General features: G+C 41.8%; 2 protein-coding genes across 3 annotated transcripts in view; one reads left to right on the forward strand and one right to left on the reverse strand.

Annotated features, from left to right (window-relative positions):
* Positions 1–1862: 1862 nt before the first annotated feature.
* The window catches only part of rims1a (regulating synaptic membrane exocytosis 1a), a gene marked incomplete at both ends in the record, with an annotated part of 116490 nt that continues 97739 nt past the window's right edge, over positions 1863–20613 (reverse strand). The window contains 15 exons of one of the 2 annotated variants that reach the window (XM_083988491.1): positions 1863–2081; positions 3007–3146; positions 3358–3459; positions 3617–3729; positions 4865–5027; positions 6787–6819; positions 8838–9052; positions 9977–10137; positions 10944–11062; positions 12427–12536; positions 15002–15067; positions 15366–15422; positions 17220–17303; positions 19401–19478; positions 19863–19979. In XM_083988491.1, the coding sequence (XP_083844617.1) occupies positions 1863–2081; positions 3007–3146; positions 3358–3459; positions 3617–3729; positions 4865–5027; positions 6787–6819; positions 8838–9052; positions 9977–10137; positions 10944–11062; positions 12427–12536; positions 15002–15067; positions 15366–15422; positions 17220–17303; positions 19401–19478; positions 19863–19979 (1777 nt within the window). The remainder of the gene's footprint in view (positions 2082–3006; positions 3147–3357; positions 3460–3616; positions 3730–4864; positions 5028–6786; positions 6820–8837; positions 9053–9976; positions 10138–10943; positions 11063–12426; positions 12537–15001; positions 15068–15365; positions 15423–17219; positions 17304–19400; positions 19479–19862; positions 19980–20613) is intronic. The other variant, XM_083988492.1, reaches the window with a different exon arrangement.
* asrgl1 (asparaginase and isoaspartyl peptidase 1) overlaps positions 8946–20613 on the forward strand; it is a 122242-nt gene continuing 110574 nt past the window's right edge. The window contains exon 1 of the mRNA XM_083988503.1: positions 8946–8955. The gene's annotated coding sequence lies outside the window, so the exon portion shown is untranslated. The remainder of the gene's footprint in view (positions 8956–20613) is intronic.

Here is a 20613-nt window from a genome sequence, read left to right on the forward strand (position 1 = left end):
CGCATCAATAGGACACAAACTCCCCTCAACAAGACCAGGAATGTTTTTGTGTGTCAGCGATATTTTTTTCTTTTTGTTAGTTCATATCTTTAAGTTTAAGCCGCTCATCCTGATTTGTATGTACAAGATGTGCATGTGTGTGAGTCGGTGACGGGTGTACAGTCAAATACACTCTTTTTATATTCATATATCTATATCTTTATCATTTCTGTCAAACTCATAATTATACTTCATATACATTTAGCTGTTATACACACATTCTCTATCTCTGTCTCTAGCCCCGACTGTCGTAAACTACAGTTTAGACACCTACATCCTCAGATACACCGGGGGCTCGAGTATGCTCAGTACTACAGAACAGCACTGTTGTTCAAAGGGTTCAAAGAAAAACTGAAACAAAGGAACTTTTTCTTTTTTTTTTCCGGAGACTTCCTAATATGGATATTTAGACCCAGAGTGGTAGGCGTGGCCTGGGTGGAGTTGACCCCTCCCCCCACTGGTCCGCTCCTCGTTAGGGGGCGGGGATGGCTTGGCTTTTCTCGGTTTGTATTCATATTCAGTACGAGCAAACTGTACAAGAACATGCAACATACAAGCTGGCCTAAAAGTATGTGGAACTAACACACATAGTCTAGTCTTTTTTTCTGTTTTTGTTTTTTGAGAATTGTTCGTTAATTTGTCTCGTCTTCGATTTTACAAAAAAGTATAGAGAACAAAACGAAACAAACGAAACAAACGGAACAAAAGAAACGTGCATGCAGCTTGGGGCCGGGGCCGGGGCATCCCCGAGTCATGCTGCTCCCTCCTGCAGGGGGAGTTTGAGGGTTTGGGAACGGGGGAGAGATGGGGTAAAGGGGTAAAGGGGTGAGGATCGGGTGAAAGGTGTTCGGGCGAATGTGACCTGACCTTTGTCGTCGGCCTTTGGCGCACCGTCGCTCGAAAACCAAACATACACGTACACAGAGGGAGTCTGCACCTTATGGTACCATTCTGAACTCTAGGCAAAACAAAGACATAAAAAAATGATTCCAAATAAAAACAATTAAAAAAAGCAAATTGTTAATTTGGCCTCTGTTTTCTTTCCTCTTTGTTTACACAAAGAGCAAAACTTTTTGTTTGTCCCAATAAAGGAGTCAAGCTCTTCTTGTGCTTGCTTTCGTATCTCACAACAAGGCTAAGGACGTGCACGTACGTATGCCGCCTCCCTTCACCTAAAGAGGTTACCAAACTGTGCTGATCCACTGCCCCTCGTGCTCATCTGTGACACTGTTACCATGGTAACACTGGTAGAGACGACAGCCAACCTATATGTGACAGTACAGCTGCGTCAGTTTGCTACTAACTTCTGCGCACTGTTTAGACTACTCATCCCTGTGACCCTGCAGTAAGCTCTTCTCTGATTGGCTGGGGCAGTACTGGGTGGAGGACTCCACTTGAATCAAGTGCTCTAATAGGGGCTGCACAAGAAAGTAAGAACAAAGAAAGGGAAGAAACAGTAGAGAGAAGTGAAGGATGTTGGACAAAGCTCTACTGCTGCCGGTCAGAGGAGAAAACAAAGAAAGCAAAGCTCTGAAAACAAAAAAAGTTGTAAGGAGGAGGAAGAGGGAAGGTGTGAGACGTGATTGTCAGACTCCAGCTAAGCTTTGATTGGCTAGTTCTGTCTCTCCCTCTCTCTCTTTCTCTCTCTCTCATTCCCTGTTTCTCCATCTGGCTTTTCATTGGTTGACCGAGGGCTTCTTGGTGTCGATCTCCGGGGGCGGGGTTCTGGCCCCTTTGCTCAGCTGTGGTCCAGTAGCTGTGGTCCATTATTTCGTCATTTGAGGGATATTGGGGGGGTGGGTTTTGCGGTCGCCATCCGGTCACTAGGACCGAACGCCTGGCGGCGGTCCTGAGCTGTCCAATGACGTCTGAGATGCCAGTCGCGTGAGTGGAGCTAATGTAGGGTCCACCAAAGAGGACGGTGGAAACAGTTTGTACCAGCCAATCACCGTGCTTGTGAGGTCCAGGTCCTCCAGTAGGATCTGTGCTACACCCATGAAACATTTGTGGTCCAATCGTCCATAGTCGCCCCAGACTATCACCTAGAGGAGGGAAGGGTCAGACAAGTGAGCTGGAGAGAATCTTTTTTTTTCAGATGTAAACATATGTTAGCTTGAATTACCACCATTAAGACTTCAGACTCAAAGACGACTTAAGTACTGTAGAAGGGACACGCCTGAGGCTTCTCTCCCCAAAGAGACAAATCTCTAAAGTATTAAAGGATAATTACTGTTTTCATTCTCATTGGCTCATTCTGATAATAATCATTCTGCTTCGGCATTCGGGTCCATTTTTATCTCAACTAGCCGGAGCTTTAGTGAGTCCAGGTTGAGGAGAGGAAGCCTGTGGAAGCTGAACTTCGTCCAGCTGCTCATTTTGTTCTGACAAGTCAGAAACACGCAGAAACGAACCATAGTATTAGCGGTAGCAACAAGCCACGCGGTGCTCAGAGATGACATCATCCAGGTCAGAGGTTAGTAGGTCAACCTACAGACCACGGATGTTGATAACATGCCACCACGGGCTCGGAGGGGAATAGCACTAGTGTATCATAACGAAATATTGGTGAATGAACGAGTTTTGTGGCGGATAATGTGTTATTTAGAGACTGCATTGCGCTGCCCCGTGTTCTCGCATTATACGGATATACGCGGCTCTCGGCTGGATCTAATTTCATCACAACGACTTGTAATGACACCAAAGTCATCTGGGTGAGTAAATGATTGTATTTTATGCTAGAAATAAGGTCCAGATAGTAAAAAAAAACGGTAATTATCCTTTAATACTGGCAATTTAAGTGCAAGTCAAGTCCAAGTCTAGACAATAAAAGAACCATGTAGTAGTTTATTTTTAGTTTTCATGGCATCACATTATAAAATTGAGCAATGATTGGTCTGTTTGACTTTAAAGTGTTACTAGGTTTACCCTCAAGCACAACCACAGACACACACAGACACAGTATCTCACCTGAAGCACCTTGCCCTGAGGACTCTCTTCAAAGAGCAGGTGCTGCTGGTAGAGAGGCTCCAGAGTCTTTCGTGCAATCTTAGTTTTCTTTTTGGCTTTACAAGTTCCATTATCCAGCAGGTACACCTTGACGTAGGGAGCTGGGGATGGAGGGGTGGGGTAAGGGTTGAGGAAAATCAGAGAGGGAGGGAGGGGGGGGGGGGTTAAAAGGCAGATGGGCAGAGCAGAAAGAGTCGAGAGGAAAGGAAAGGGGGAGAAACTTTGTTGTTAGTGTTTGTGTTTGATGTTCAGGTCGCATCACACTGAATTTGACTTTGAACTTCTCATCAGATTGGAGTGAGGGAGTTTCACCTGGGAGGGATTTGGAGCCTGGTTTGGGGGTAAGGCCTCGTGCCCTGATCACCTCCACTTCCAGCTGGCCTTTCTTATCCATCAAGCCAATCTGGACGTCACCTGTATTATAGACATAAATACAAAAGAAGGTGCTTTTCATCTATTTTCACATTCACAGAGAACAACAGCCCATCATATTTGTGGGCTTTTCCATGGCCTGCATTATTAACACAGAAATGTCATGTATAGAAGCAGATCTGATGGAGCTGTCACTCACCCATGGCAGGTGTTGCTAATGTTTGCCGGCCCACCAGCTGACCAGGACCTAAACCATCAAGGAAGTCACTGAACTGACTGTCAGCACCCAAACGCATCCCTGAGAAGATCAGACTGACACACACACAAACACACAAGCAAATGAGTCCCTGTATTTTCCACACTATAATGTTACTTGACATAATACTGTACAACACAATGCAGAACAGTACTGCGTCATCAGGCTACTCCTGATGATGTCATCAGGCTAGTCCTGGCTTGGGCTCAGGGACTAATAAAGTGACTCCATTCCTGACCTTGGAAGATGCTGTGTACTGTTTTGAGGACTATAAATGAGGACTATTTTTAATGTGAATTTCTCTGCTTCAGGTGAGTGCGCTGTGCCTGATAACAGAACTTAATGTAAGGTTTTGAATTGTGTGCCACCTTGGAGAAACCAAATCAAACAAACAAATCAAATCAAATCATATCTTGGTTGCTTTAGCACCCTGTTAAAAGGAAAAAACACTATGTTAAAGGGATATTTCAAAATTTTGGCAAATTCGCCCATTGCCATAATCCCTAAAGTTTTAGGAGTAGGTTCGTTACCTTTAATTGTCGGTGCAAGCTATTTTTTAGATCGGTGGAGCAGAGCCGTGAGCTGCTCAGAGCTACGCTACGGAGGCTCATGGGATGTCTTGGTTTCCCTCATTAAACTCATCAAATACACAATCCAACAACTCCAAAACGAGTTGTTGCAAATTCGTGGAAAGCCACTGATGCATGTTCCTGATGGAGGAAGTTTTTCGTCTCTTTTCGACACGACAGTGGCTTTGCATTTACCTCTGTCTCATAACGTTCCGTTATTATCTCATAGCATGGTGAATGTGCAACTTTGTTGGATTGTGTATGAGTTTGATGAGGGAAAGCAAGAAATCCCATGAGCCTCCGTAGTGTAGCTCTGAGCAGCTCACGGCTCTGCTCCGCCGATCTAAAAAATACCTTGCACCGACAATTGAAGATAACGAACCTACTCCTTAGACTATAGGGATTATGGCAATGGGTGAATTTGCCAACATTTTGAAATATCCCTTTAAAACATAGTCACATATATCCATTGAATGATGGAGGAGTATTTATTGTGCGTGGAATTCCACCACGTAGCTTGTGCTGGGGTGATCATAAAAACCCCTGACAAGCAGTCAATGCAACACTCATCCTGTGTTCATACATGAAAGGTCATATAGTCTTGTCCTGAGTGTGCACATACTTCCCCTCAGAGCTGTAGCTGTTCATGCTGCCATCTGTGGACTCTCTGCTGGCCTGTCGGTTCATGGCCGACCCTCCCCGTGGATACTCCACCGCCATGCCCGTCTCCACGCTCCTCTGGATGCTGCTGCTGCCTTTACTCCCCTTCTTGCCTGATGACGTCTCTGTGGCAGACACAAGCAAGAGTCCATGAGCCAGCAGCCTTCTACGGTGACGTCTAAACCCTGACTGATATCAGTTATCAGGCATCTCATATCACACTTACCCAAAACTGTAATAGGTTTAATACGAGGTTATCCGTTTGGGGAGGTTGAGTTGACCCCTTTCACAGTCATATAGTATATTGTATTAACTCAATGCAACAACTTAAAGCCTGATAACTAATAGGCTGAGCAGGTCTTCCCATGCACATTCACATCCAATGGTGACCTCACCAACATTTCTAAAAATCTGAACGTTTAATAAAGGAAATTAAAAAAACAAACGCATGCACATCTTCAGGTTGCTAGGGTGAAGCTTTGTTGAAATGATTGCATACAATCTTTTTTCAATCAGTGTTGTTTTAGGTGTTTATTTAGTCATTCCAGGTGGTGAGGTCACTGGAGGAAGGTCTGGCTAAAAGGAAATGGCCTAGTCAATCTAAATGCAATCTAAAAGTGCAGAAGACTGACGACAGTGTACATCCAACCATAAAGGCCCAGTTCAGCTCTGTGTGAAAGGCCTGCTGTTGTCATCAACATTCTGTCCACTTTCACTTTTATTTTGTTACTGAAAACAAAATGGTGCAGACACTGTGCACGCTCCACCATAATAATCAATAATCAATCACTGAATTTTGACACAGCAAGGCTTCTAGTAGAACTGAACCAGCCTTTAAAGGAATAGTTCAACATTTTGGCAAATTGGCCCATTGCCACAATCCCTATAGTTTTAGGAGTAGGTTCGCTACCTTTAATTGTCGGTGCAAGCTATTTTTAGAACGGCGGAGCAGAGCCACAAGCTGCTCACAGCTACGCTACGGAGGCTAATGGAATTTACACAATGTACACAATGCAACAACTCCAAAACGTTCTGGTGGACAAGTTGTGACCTGCACATTCACCACGCTATGAGATAATAACACAACATTACCAGACAGAGTTGTTTTTGAGGCAAATGCAGAGACTGCTTGTCGAAAAACTGCCCTTGATGGGAATGCGCATCAGCGGTTTTGTCTCTTAACGTTTCGTTATTATCTCATAGCGTGGTGAAGGTGTAGCTCACAACTTGTCCACCAGAGCGTATTTGATGAGTTTGATGAGGGAAACCAAGAAATCCCATTAGCCTCCGTAGCGTAGCTCTGAGCAGCTCACGGCTCTGCTCCGCCGTTCTAAAAATAGCTTGTACCGACAAATAAAGGTAACGAACCTACTGCTATGACTATAGAGATTATGGCAATTTGCCAAAATGTTGAACTATCCCATTAACATGATAGGAGGTGATAGGAGAGGGTGGAGTGCCAGTGACAGGGTTCAGGAAGGGCTGGAGATGCTGGGGACCTCTGTCTGTCTGACAAAGCTCGTCTTTCTCCTTCTTCTCATTCTCTCTGTGGTTTCCAGTCTGTCTGACTCTGGTCTGCTCTGTCTACAGCTGTGTCTATTAGAAACCTATAAAAGTGTTTATTAACTAACTTATTCTAACGTCTCTCAAAACAATAAAAAGCTACATCCAAAAGCTGCTATGTAAAGTACAGTATATAGCCCTGTAAATGTTTGTCCTCATATTTAAGATACTCTGTTTATGATTATGCACCTGAAATGCAGCTTTAAGTCCTTACGAGGATGAGCTGATAAATGAAGTCTTATTTTCTGTCTGTAGTGTCTGACTGCCCAGTCTGTCTGTCTCTCTATATCTGTCCCTTTCTATGTCTAACTATTGCTTTACCTTTCTGTCTGTCCACCGCCTTACCCGCCGCCTCTGAAATAACACACACAACAACAACAAAGCTCATAAACAACAACATCATAAACAACAGCAACACTGGATACACCCATAGACCTATATGAAAATGTCACAGTGTTAGTTAATGTTACCTAGTGGTGTGTGTGTGTGTGTGTGTGTGTGTGTGTGTGTGTGTGTGTGTGTGTGTGTGTGTGTGTGTGTGTGTGTGTGTGTGTGTGTGTGTGTGTGTGTGTGTGTGTTTAAATGGTTACATGATATGAAGTTCTGATCAACATTAATTCCATAGTAATGTCTTGTTAGGAGAAGTGATTCCTAGGTTTCAGTAGATGCACCATGACAAAAGTCACTAAAACTGCAGTGGTGGATTTGATACAGTGACTACTGTGAAAAGGTATGCGGCCAGTTGAGTATACTGTGAGACAAGACACTAACTACCTGATATAGTTAGTGTAGTGGTGCGCTGAAGTCAAAGACGGTGAATGAACTGCAAACATATCAGCACAGGTCCATTTCTGGATTTGAACTCACAACCTTGTGGTACTGAAGCTGAGATCAGGGCACTACACTATTGGGTTAAAAGATTTATTTACACTGTGGTCCTTTTTAAAAAGACACTGGGGTTAGCTGCTACCACTATATTATATGCCCAATGATTGTCTGATCTTCCAATACAACCATGTACCATTTGAAGGGTTTTTACGTAATCGCATAAGATATTCTACACAGTTTAAATCACCCTTCCTGTAAAACGTGCTGCTTCAGCTTTGCTAAATATGAGAAACATTTTATATGAATCTTTTCCTGGTGACATCATCTGCCAAGCGGAGTGGATGAGACTGCATCTCTTTGGCAGCAGTATTATGTACTAACTAAAGCAGGGGTCTCCAACACGTCGCTCGCGAGCTACCGGTCGCTCGCGGCGCCTTTCCCAGTAGCTCGCGAGGATTAATAGCAACATTTGAAAACTTGATTGGTCACTCGGCAAACCTGCACCTATTATCCAGGATTTTCCCTGCCTATGGCGCCGCCTTGGTTCAAGCGTGTGCGTGCATATAGGGCCGTAGGCTACAGATGTAACGTAAACTATATGTGCATCATGTGTGCTCACAACCAAAGCGACGCTGTAACGGGCGGCACACAGAGGAAAGATCTCAACTTTTTGGGAGGCAGCAAGCCTCATGTGATAAGGTGTGTGTGTGTGTGTGTGTGTGAGAGAGAGAGAGAGAGAGAGAGAGAGAGAGAGAGAGAGAGAGAGAGAGAGAGAGAGAGAACCTACAACCCCCTCCCTCCCTTGAGCAGATAAGAAAGTAAAGAAGCAGGTGAGAGAGAGGGATTTCTCTCTCTTTTTTTTTTTTTATCCCTGTGGTATCGAATATGGTATCGAGTATCGAATATTTTCCTGAGTGTCGGTATCGAGATGAAAATTTTAGTATTGTGACAACCCAGAGGAGGGACAATAATAATTGACATTAGAGGCTTAAAACATAGGCTACTATTTTCATGAAGAGTGGGAAACACAGTTTTGTTTTACGAACGGAAAGAATTAATGTTACAAAACATGAGTAGCTCTCAGCCATTTTCATTTTGTAAAAGGAGGAAAAAAGGTTGGAGACCCCTGAACTAAAGTGATAGTGACAGGGACTCTTCATCTTTAACTGAAAGACTCTGGTCGGTTATATCATGTAGTTTAGAGCAGATAAGAAGATATTTTATTACAATGTCATGTCATTATTCTCATGTGATCTGTTTTTCTCCATCATTGTACTGTGTTACATCATCATGTTGTACGTGTGACTGTTTATAAGTGGTGGTTGTTGTCTGTTTAGAGAACTGCTTTTGTGATGCACGGTGTTAGAAAGACGCATTCCATTGAAATGTTTTGATAGTTGACAGTGAATAGTGAGAACAACAGATCAGAGATCAGTCAGAGGTAGAACTTTACCCAGGATGCCTACTGGCTTGTTTCTACTCATGTTTCTTTGTTTCTAGGTGCGTGGTTGCGTAAGCGCCAGTCAGTCGGTGGACTCTCTGACCTGTCTGGCTGAGCTGCGAGGTACTCCGGCTGATTCTGGTTGGTAGGATGGCAACAACACGTTGGCTGAGGCTCGAGCGCCGCTTCTTGATCCCGCTCCCCAGGCTCCCCAGCGCCGTGTCTGATTGGCTGCCATCGGCGTGCTCCATGCCGTAGATCTCGCCGCTCACGCTGGTACTCTTCATCATCTGGCGGCCCGTTGCACGCATGGCCCGGCTGATCATTGACCAATAAGAATCAATCACATGATTTTATTCAAAATTAAAGGGATAGTTAAACATTTTGTCAAATTGGCCCATTGCCATAATCCCTATAGACCGTTTCAGAGAGTATAAACAAATACAGGTGTTACCAAGGATACTAATTAAGGCTCCATTCAATTTAGTGTACCAGAGCGTTTTCTAATGAGCCACACCTGTCTTTGTTTATACTCTCTGAAAGGGTCTATAGTTTTGGGAGTAGGTTCGTTACCTTTAATTGTCGGTGCAAGCCATTTTTAGCACGGCGGAGCAGAGCCGTGAGCTGCTCAGAGCTACGCTATGGAGGCTCATGGGATTTCTTGGTTTCCCTCATCAAACTCATCAAATACAAACCGCACATTCACCACGCTAATGAGATAATAACGGAACATTACCAGACAGAGTTGTTTCCGAGATAAATTCATGGAAAGCCGCTGATGTGCGTTGCCTTCAGGGACAGTTTTTTGGCAAGCAGTCTCTGCATTTGCCTCGAAATCATCTCCATCTCGTAACGTTCCGTTATTATCTCATAGCGTGGTGAATGTGCAGGTCACAACTTGTCCACCAGAGCGTTGTGGAGTTGTTGGATTGTGTATTTGATGAGTTTGATGAGGGAAACCAAGAAATCCCATGAGCCTCTGTAGCATAGCTCTGAGCAGCTTGCGGCTCTGTTCCGCCGTTCTAAACATAGCTTGCACCGACAAATAAAGGTAACAAACCTACTTCTAAAACTATAGGGATTATGGCAATGGGCCAATTTGCCAAAATGTTGAACTATCCCTTTAAACTCACTTCAAAGTACCTTTACTGAGCTGAAAACATGAGCATTAACTTTGTATGTGTGTAAGTGTGTGTGTGTGTGTGTGTGTGTGTGTGTGTGTGTGTGTGTGTGTGTGTGTACCTGAAGCGTCCTCGGGGTCTCTCTGACTGGATGGACATGTAGCTGGTGCTACTGATGCGAGAGGCACTGCTGGTTCGAGAGATGGCTGACACGTCACTGACATCACTGTCTGAGGACTTATGGGAAACATTTTCACTGCTCCTCCTCTGATCCTTATAGACCTACAGGAAACACACACACACACACACACACACACACACACACACACACACACACACACACACACACACACACACACACACACCACACATGTCAATTTATGATCAAAACATTGTTGACAAAACTGTTGATATCATGTCCAGAATATTTAAAGCTGAACTACACACATTAACATAGAAAATAGATGACATTTCATGTGACAGTGACTTTAATGTGGTAAACAAAAAGAGAGAAAATCATTACTAATTAATATTTTAGCTTCTCTCAGGGGATTGTTTTGGTTTCACTGTTCTTAACTCCAGAGTAGTTGATGATCAAAGTGGAGATTAATCACACTGAAAAACAATTCAATAAGGCTGATTTAAGTTTGAAATTGAGTAAATCTTTATAATTTGATTGAAATGAAACCATTTTAAAATTTGTTTTACACCTTTCATCCAATCACAGTCTTGTTTCACTGTGAAAGGTCGTCCAAAGCTTACAAAAGATAAACCCTGTCTGTTGAGCTTTCATCAACTATTTAGATTTTGTAAAAAGTATTAACATATATGAAAATGATTGTGATGATCTGGCCTGTGTGGATTATATACACTTCTACAGTCACATTGTTAGGTGCATTAGTTGGAACCCATTTATTTCACTGAGTGGTCTTCAGCATTATTATAACATTATTTATTACTTCTTTACACGGTGTATGCTGTTCTCTGTGACGCACTTAGGTAGGATTGATGCTCATTGTTTCTGGCTGCAGCTCTTTACTTTCCTGATGAGTTTGTTTTAAAGTGGAGCGGTGAAAACACTGACACACCTCCCGTTTGTTCTTGAGGGACCGGTCCAGCTCCTGTTGGCTGGAGGTGGAGGCAGCTGACATCCGGTTGGACTGAACCCTCATCTGGAGCTGACGGACACACTGCTCTGCTACCAGGGCTACCAACACAAACACACACACAAACACACAAACATACATAATAAAAGGACGGATGACTGAAAAAGCCTAAGCTGTGTCAATAAATTCACAAGAAAATAAATTAAATATAAAGCAAGACTAAAAAGGTAGGTCTTCAGTTTTCTTTCAAAGCGACGTACAGCGGTTTTTCACAACTTAACTATTCACTCCTTTAGTTCCTGAGTTTGTTCAATAGATGACAGAAATGTGTAGAAAGATAACATGAGAAGATTATGATCACAGAACAGTTCTGCTCAAAGGTGATGAATGAATAATAGTGAATTATCACACAGGCCTTATACCAATTATGGCCAGTTCATTCCCTAAGGCTGGATCTAATCCCTCACACATCCACACCTGCCAAAGAACAAGGTAAACAAACTCTTGTTCAGGCTTTAGACCCCCCCTGAGGAAGTTCAGATGTAGTGTTCAGCCTGAAGACATGATGAAAATGAAGAGAAACCAAAGACTGCACTAAATGGCCCTGCACCAGCCTAGACACAGAACACAGGCCACATCAACATTTCATCCGATGTTCCTATGCTACTGATACTAGAAGTCAATGACATGATACCGTCTAATATATTAAAGGGATACTTCACCCAAAATCGACAATTCACCAATTTTCTACTCACTGTCATGCCAAGGAGGGGTTTGGAGAACTTTCAGAGTTATCAAAACGCTTTAGGAGTTCCAGGGGGGGTCCGGCTGGCAACGGATTTTCATATAATGGCAGCGGATAGAGTTCACTTTTGAATTATCCAAAACACACTCTATGAAACATCCAGATACCTCCATACTGCTCGTCTGTACTGACGCAAGTGTCCTGAAGCTGCACAAGGTGCGCATGATTTGCTGCAAGATGTTCTTCCATGTTTACATCATCCAATGGTTTACAACGACGAACGAACATCTCGCACCAAATCTCACTATTTGGATGTTTCATAGAGTGTGTTTTGGATGATTAAAAAATGAGCTCTATCCGCCGCCATTATATGAAAAAACAAAAACGTTTTGATAACTCCAAAAGTTCTCCAAACCCTTCCTTGGTATGATGGTGAATAGAAAATTGGTGAATTATCGATTTTGGGTGAAGTATCCCTCTAACAAAATAAAAACCTTTTCATACCTGGATAAAACAGCACTTTCCCTAAAATGCAATTCTTCTTCACTGCTCTAAAACAGCAGAACAGTAAGTTGTACTAAGCAGAGACAGGGAAACAATCAATCATCATGTATCTTTGCCTCTAACCTGAGAGTTCAGGATGTAGCAAATATTTCCTACTGCCTCGTCATGGTGGATATTCATGTTTGGTAATTACACCTGCATCAACACATACAGTACCTTGTTCTACAGTGCTGCTCTTGGGGGGAAGCTGTGGGAGCTGCCTGGCTCTGCGGGCTGAGGAGGACGTCACAGAGGAGGAAAGAGACGCACCACTTTGAAAGGGGCCCCTAACACAGAACAACATGAAAGTAGACAGAAGAACACAACCAGTGGGAAGGAGAGAGGGTGAGAAGGTTGTAGAAAAGAGCGGGAAGAAGAATGAACCAAAAAAAACAAAACAAGAAAGAGAAGAACAGGAATAAAAAAAGGAGAGAAAATGAAAGTCAATATGTTTGTGGTCCACGATGAGTCACTGTTGCACCGGGCTCTCGCTGGTCAGATTTCACACCATTTTGAAATTCACACACAAAGAGCAGAACCTGGTGTTGTTTCATATATCGTGATTTAGGATAAGTGACATCAAAGATAAAGCTGCAGAGGAAATGAATAGACAGGATGTGGCTGTAGGAACAGCAACAATATTTTGGTGGAAAATCAGAGGCGACAATTTCACAAAGTATACGGCAAAGAAAAGCTTGTTTGAAAGTCAGGGACTCTGCTGCCAAAAAAAGAGCAGCAAATAAAGGTTTAGAGAGAGGACACAGAGAGGCTGCGCTCCAACCAGCTCTGCAGACACTCATTCATTCTGATCCATCCTCACAAAACACCTGGGAACAGGAGCTACTCATAAAAACCCTCTTTTCTATTTCACTGTGAGTGACCCTGTGAGAGGACTGTTTCATTGCTGTTTTCAAGTAGCATTCTCCATACAGGCAGAAAACTATTGTGTCTGTGCATTTTCATTATTCTGCTGAGTATGAATATGGTGTATTTTTTTTATAATTACATGAGCAGTTGTGCAATTTCCATTCAAAAGGTCTATGTATGTAACAAATGTAGTAATTGTAGTAATGTAGTAAATGGCCATATTCTGAAGGATGGCTGTGACATACCAGAATATGCAAAACAGGAATTTAACCCAGAAAATCTTAAAAACACTCACACATCCACAAAGAAATTACAATATTACACTGACAAACACCCACACCACACACAGTACACACTGTACACTACGCACACAAACACAGTGGAGCTGCAGCGTCGGAGGCTGCGTTGTGGCACACACAAGTCACAAACACACTCACACTGACAAGAGTGTGTGGGAGTGAAAGAGCAGCGTCTACAGGGAATGGTAGGGGGATCTGCCTCTCACATTCTAAGGGAACCCTTACCCAGGGCCTGATGTGGGGCATTCTTTCCTCTAGAGCCCCTCAGTATAGAGGTAGGTTTGATTCTGGTACATACACACACAAATGCACATGATGTTTCATACAAACCCAACACCAAAGCAACACAATGTGTGAGCAGCAGCGTGCAAAAACAAGGGAGAGTAGAAGGATGAGGTTGAAGAAAAATGGTTGAGGAGGGAAAGCAACAGAAAGAAGAAAAAACTGTTTTAAAATAATAATAATAATAATAAAAATAAAAATAAAGGGTTTTTAAAAAAGTTTAAAATGAACCAGAAAACACACGTTAAAGGCCTCATAGTCTAGACTTTCCTGTGGTCAATATGAAGTGTTGATCCATAAGAGGACCCAATAGCTATTCTAGGTTATTTTACATCTCCTCTCTCAGGCTTTTCTCTGGGGCTGTTGTAACAACAGTCTGTGAGCCAATAAGAAGAGAGACACTGACCTGTGACATCACAAAGTTACAGAAGTCATGACAGCCGGTGTTAAGGCTCAGTTTGTTGAGTACAGGCTGTGTGCATTTCTCCTTGGATTGAGTCTTTGATACTTTCACAGTATTAATATAGAACCTAGAGCTGTTGTATTATAAAAGGCATGAACAGCTGCTTTTATATAATGTAGAACCTTTAAAGCTCACAAAGTGTAAAGAAATGAAAATGTTTGATCTACATTAAAAGAGCGATTTAAGGACCATTATCTGAACATCCAACCATTTCTCCTCAAAATATGTATATGTTAATGTTAACATATTTGGCACAACCATTGTATAACACATTTTTAAGGAGAAAAGGTTGAAACATTATGTAAATTTTATTGATGTTGGGTTTTTTTTTTATAAAAGCTAATGCACTGTAATGTGACTGCAGGTCAGTGGATGCCTGCTTCAGAGAGGGAAGCAACTTCTGCTGATGAGTCACAGTCAGCAAAACCTCCACACAAATTAATGTGCATTAATGGAGACCGAGGTGAGATCCAATAAAAGTTTGATCTAAAATGAAATATGTCATCAAACTGATGACCGCGATTTGACTTAATTCATCTGGCTAAGCACCAAATGTTCATAAACCTATTGAAAATCTAGACAGACTGTTACTTAATAACAATTATGATTGACTTTAAAATCAAACATGGACCATGGCTTATTGTGTGTCTCGAGCCAGAAAACCTCCATTAATCTGACATTAACTCAAAAAGGAGAGGGCTTCTTTCAAACTAGCGACTTTCAAGTGATGGATAATTCAAACATTAGGCTAATTGTCAAGTTGTGTAATTTCACACTCTTCCTGTCAGTGAGCCCACACTGCACCATTGGACATGCGCTGAACCTACAGTACATGCCTTACCTGCCACTCCCAGAGAGCCTCCTGCCAAGAGTCTGACACTCAGGTGTTTCCAGGGTCCGAGGCTTTCTGGAGAATGGTGGATGCACGAGGTGAGTAATACAGAACAGAAAGAAAAAAAAAAGATGGATGTATGGATGAGAGGATGGAGGAGAGCATGACGGAGGATAAATCATTTAGATTTAGAGGAATCTGACTGTGTCTGGGGGGCTGTCAGTGGCCTTATAAGTCTATGATGTGGAAAACAGGGAATAGGAGGCATGCCGTGATGCATGGTGTGACGGTGATATGAATAAGGGCTGTCATATAATCATGCTTCATCTGTAAGTGTGCCTGTGTGTAGGTGCACGTAAGTGTGTGTGTGTACCTCGTCTTTGTACTGAGGTGAATTAAAGTCTCTTGGGTGGGAAGGAGCATCCATATTCTCCATTCACGGACATGAGGATGACAAAGATGATATGTGCATCACCACACATAGACACAGACACAGACACAAACGCACACACACACACACACACACACACACACATGGTCACACTTATGATTTGAAATTCTTAGTCACTGCTCAGCACTAAGCCTTGAGCAGGGACTTGTCAAAGACTGAGAGGAGAAGGTGAGCACACAGAAGCTGCGGATGCAAATTCCCTGTACGCAAGTAAACTTGGAAAGACAGCAGGAAGCAAAGTGAAGGCAGGAGATCAACACCATAACCAAGAGAAAGTACCAGGAGTTCACAAGAAACAACACAAACTGGCCACTGAAAAAGCCAGGAAGGAAGGAGGAAGAGAAGCAGCAGGACAAAACTACAGCACCGACCACAACCAAAGCCTGAAAGTCTTCACATCAGGCTGCGTTCCAGAAACACACCAACCACACACTGAAAGCCACACAAACAACCAGTCACACAATGCGAGTGACAAATTATGAAACAAAGTAGAACATGTCTGTATCCCGGGAAAGTTTGTTATGACAGGTTCTACATTGTGTATTACATTCACTCTCACTGTGTCCAGCTCATTTATCAACACACACTTTACAATATGGAGCTAAACTGCCAAAAGTGTCACAAATGATTCTATCTTGTATTTATGTTTTTAACAATGGAAATATCTGCAGTTGTTTTCAAGAAACTTTTAATAGTAGTAATAAGCAAGATGAACATTTTTGGGAAATACACTAACAACTCATACCTATTATTGAAAATGAAGAAAAAAAACAGGAGATATTAGCATAGCCTTGCATTTGTGAATCCATACCTTCAGAACCAAGCCAGCTTTTAGCTTGTGTTTGAATCTGTTCAAACATTAATATTTGAACATTGTTACTTCACCTTTACTCAACTTTTGCCATTTATGCCAAAAATGATCAGTGTGGGTAAAGCTAACGGTTAGCCAGTTCCCTGGAGGCATGAGCTTTCAAACAAAGGTGATGGACAGGAGTGTGGAGTGGTGGCTTTAGTCTGGGTCAGTTAAAGCAAAATCAATCAAACCCTCCTACAATGGATTTTACAGGCAAGAGTGAATTGAATTGTTAGGTTTTACATCTAATGTAAACACCATAACTGACGCTGTAGCATTTCATTAGTTAATGTTGGTTAGGTCTGAAAGGGTTTGAGAAGCATTGTATTTGAGAGTAAAGGATAGTTGCTGACAGAGGTTTTTCTAACTAAGTTCTAAATAAGTGCATTTAAGTAACTGACATAACAGATGTTTAAGCATATATCCCAAAAATGTTCAACTTTTTTCTTTAAAGGTACGGTACTTGAAATGTTGAAAACAAGCCACAGCCACTCTGTTTGGTGAACTTAAGTTAAATACTTGTTTCATATGATACAAGATAAAGTCACACACTACACTTTATCAGAAAAGAAAGCTGGAGAAGATTAGGTTGCAAGCTCACTACCAGCTACTCACAAAGATATCAGAAGTCTGTAAAAAGATTATTGTTAGCTGCAAATACAAAGTAGAGCTTGACATCTGCCTGAACCCAATAAGACCCGACTGAACCGGGGGACGTCAGTCAACTTTTCAGAGGATCTGTTTCTCTACATTGTAGAGAAATAGTCTTTGTGAATTGGTGAGACACTGGCTTAAAGAAAAAAAAATCTCTCTCCTCTCATAGTTCTACAAAAAAAACCTTTAGGTTTTCGTGTAATGGCGTCGGATTTGAAGGCACAAGTCAAGCTCTAGGAGGAAGCGGTTGGGGTTCCACGAAAGGATACCTGTCATCTTCAGGGGAAGCATGTTGAATTAGAATCCTGGGGCTTGCCGGACGTCTCCGGGGCAGGGAATGTGAGAAAGATTTTCTATGTGTACACATACAGAATATATCACCCATATGACCAAATCAGTAAGCCATTACAAAACCAGAAAGCCATGCTATTCTACTGTATTATCAGGCATGCACAGTGAAAAGTTGCCAAAGCCTCTTTTTGACCACTTCAGGCAGTGGACCAAAGTGTAAAACTTACAGTTGTCTACTTCCAGACGACCCTTATAAATATACATTTTAATTTTAAGTCCAATGTTCAATTTGCTTTTAAATCTGTTTTGGTGTCCATGAATCCCTCAGGGAAAATACTGGTTAGGTTATAATATATAGTTAGATATAGTTATAATTTTTTAAGCATAAAATCCATTTATTATTTTATTTTCTAACAGTGACAGCAACAGTAAACCTACAGTCCAGGATGGAGATACCCACCAAACGGACCAAGTCATTCCATGGCGAGTACAGACCGAACCACAACTCCTTCAGCATGCAGTGGCAAGAAAAAGTCAGTGAACTCTTTGCAATGACTTTTCTGCCAGAATTGGTCATAAAATGTGATCTGATCCTCATCAAAATGTAGGAAAAACTGACCCATTGAACTTTACTGCTGGCAGGAAATAAGTAACTCTTAAAAACATTGGTAAAATCTCCTTTGTCAGCAGTAACCTACTGCATCTCTGTTTGATTAAGGTCTGGGTTCTGACCGGGACTCGGTTTATTTATGAGCAAAAGTAGCTCTAACCCACACCTCCAATCTGATTTCCTTGATTAGACACCAGGGTTTGACAATTCCTGCCAATTACTTTAAAATGATAGCATTAGGCAGGAGGTTCAACTACACTGTGTATTTCTGAATGATGGCAATACCAAGACAAGATCAATGCAATCATTTGTAAATTATTAGTTAAAATAGATTGTTTGAGATGAAAGTTTGACTTTTTTTTTTTTTTTTAATAAAAATGCAGGTAATTCCAATGAGCTCACTTCTTCTTGCCACTGTATGTCATGTAAGTATTGCATTCAAATTCAAGTATCCAAGAATCCAAACCTATCCTTCAAGATATTTTAACTACATTGTGGGTAATGGTTGACCAATAATGTTAATCTCATATCTCAGTCTTAGTGCATATTTTGGTGAGACTGTAAACAGTTATACTGGTGTTACTAAGAAGTAAAATCAAATTATTGGTTTAATACTTTTCTGTGCTGAGGACTGGCTGCTGTGAAGTTAAGCGAGTTAGGATAAAGGACGTTGACTAAAGGAGAGCGCTGAGGATCAGTAACAAGAGGTGCACCCATTCTGTTACTAGGTGGTCAATCACATTCACAACTTCTAAATGTTCAATAAAAGGGTCAATAAAGGTGTCATGATGTCTTGCTGGCATCCATTTTTCATGTGATAATGTGATTTTGGACAAGAAATATAACAGTAATGACTTTAATCCTGGTCCTGGCCATCAAACCACACTGAAACTACACTGCCAACAGTTGATTTGGTGACCTGGTCAACTGAACAGAGAATTGTTGATCACCAGTAATTACTTCTGTTGGTGTAAAACTCCAGGTAAAATTCACTAAATCAGTTTCAATGTACAGGATTTTTTTTGGTTTCTTTCAAAAAAAGAGTTTCTGATCTGATGCACATGTGAATAAGACTTTCAAGAGTGTTGTGGAAACTGACTATTACTGTACATTATGATACAAATAGACAGCAGCGCCATTATATTGGGTTCAAACAATCTAATGGCAGATTATCTGCAGCTACACTGCTCCCATGTGGTTATTACAAGTAATACAGTAAAGTCTGTATTGTTGACATGAAAATGTTTCACCAAGATGTATAGTAAGAACTGTAATTCTAGTTTCATGGTGAATATGTCATTAAATCCTTAATATATTGTTACAAATCGCTGCACCTTCACACACAACCTGAGTGGCAAAGTGGCAAAGCACAGGAACTGCTGGGTGGAACAGCAGACTAGAAGAGTGGTGTAGAGCAGGGGAGGGAGGGAGTGAGGGGGAGGGGAGGGTTTTGAATCATCAGCCTGTGTAGGAGGGGGGAAAGAAAACTACAAAGACCAGGGAAGAAGCTGCAGGAGGACTAGAGGATGCTGGGGTCAGAGGCTGGTACCTTTCAGTCTCATGATTGTCTGGAGTCAGACAGTTGGCGCTAGCACTCCTAACCCTGTCCAGAGAAGGCTGGAGATCACTAGAGGCACCACAGCACAAAATGCCATCCAATGGAGGAAGAGGAGGAGAAGAGAAAGAGGAGACAGGAGGAGAGGACAGAAACAAACACAAAGAGAAAAACAATGGACAAACAGAAAAAAAAAGAAAAAAAAAACATTTTAAAAAAGAAAGTCTGGTTAGATTCCCAAAATCATGATGCTTCTTTGAGAACTGAACCATGACTGACTGACTGGTGTGAGAATGGGTGGGGGGTAGTCTATGTGTTGTTATGGTCGTCATGGAGATGAAGTATGATAGACTGCCATGGCAAAAGTGTGCTCTCTGCACTTTCCTCACAACCTGGGAGCTTTACTCTGGCTGGTTTCATCGCTAACAGTGATAATCCGTGTGTGCGTGTGCTTACCTAACTGTCACCTCATCTGTGAACATCACAACACGGTGTGTGATGGAATGGCGCGTTGCCATGACTACTCGCGATCCCGTGACAGAGCTCGTCTTTCGACATGCAGGCAGCGTGGAGCTAGTCACGAGACGAAAGGGTTTTTCAACAGCGGCATGCATTTGCAAATGAAAGGAAACAAAGGAGAGAAAAGCTGAGAAACTCTGTGAAGCTGCTGCTGTGGAACATACTCACAGGAAGAGACGCCCACTGGTCTCTGCACGGCCGTGTGACTCCATCTATACTATACATATGTACAGCTTATATCCTGTGTAGTGTAATATTAACAAGATTTATTTATTTATTTTTATTTAAAGGTTTATTTGAAATGGGACCTCACATATTCATGAACATACAAAAAAACAACAATTAATTGCAGTAAATATGTCGGATTTAGCTAGGAGCTAATTTCCATCCGTAGTCCCATTTAACTAGCCCCAACATTGATTAATTGCTTCTCTATTGGTTAAATGTCTGAAACAAATGAAAAGTGCTTGTACAAAGTGCACTGAATATACTGTACAATACTATGTACAGATGTTATTGTGAATGTATGATAGGATATGAAATTATATGTATTTTAATCAGGTATTCTACTCATTTCGTAATGGAATCTCAAACTTTGGATTCTAATAAATAAATAAATAAATAAAGGCAGTACACTGAAAAAGGCCTAACATTGGATAATCTGATAGCCACACCTGCTTCATACTGG

Source organism: Trachurus trachurus (assembly GCF_905171665.1).
Source record: "Trachurus trachurus genome assembly, chromosome: 15".
Classification (NCBI taxonomy): domain Eukaryota; kingdom Metazoa; phylum Chordata; class Actinopteri; order Carangiformes; family Carangidae; genus Trachurus; species Trachurus trachurus.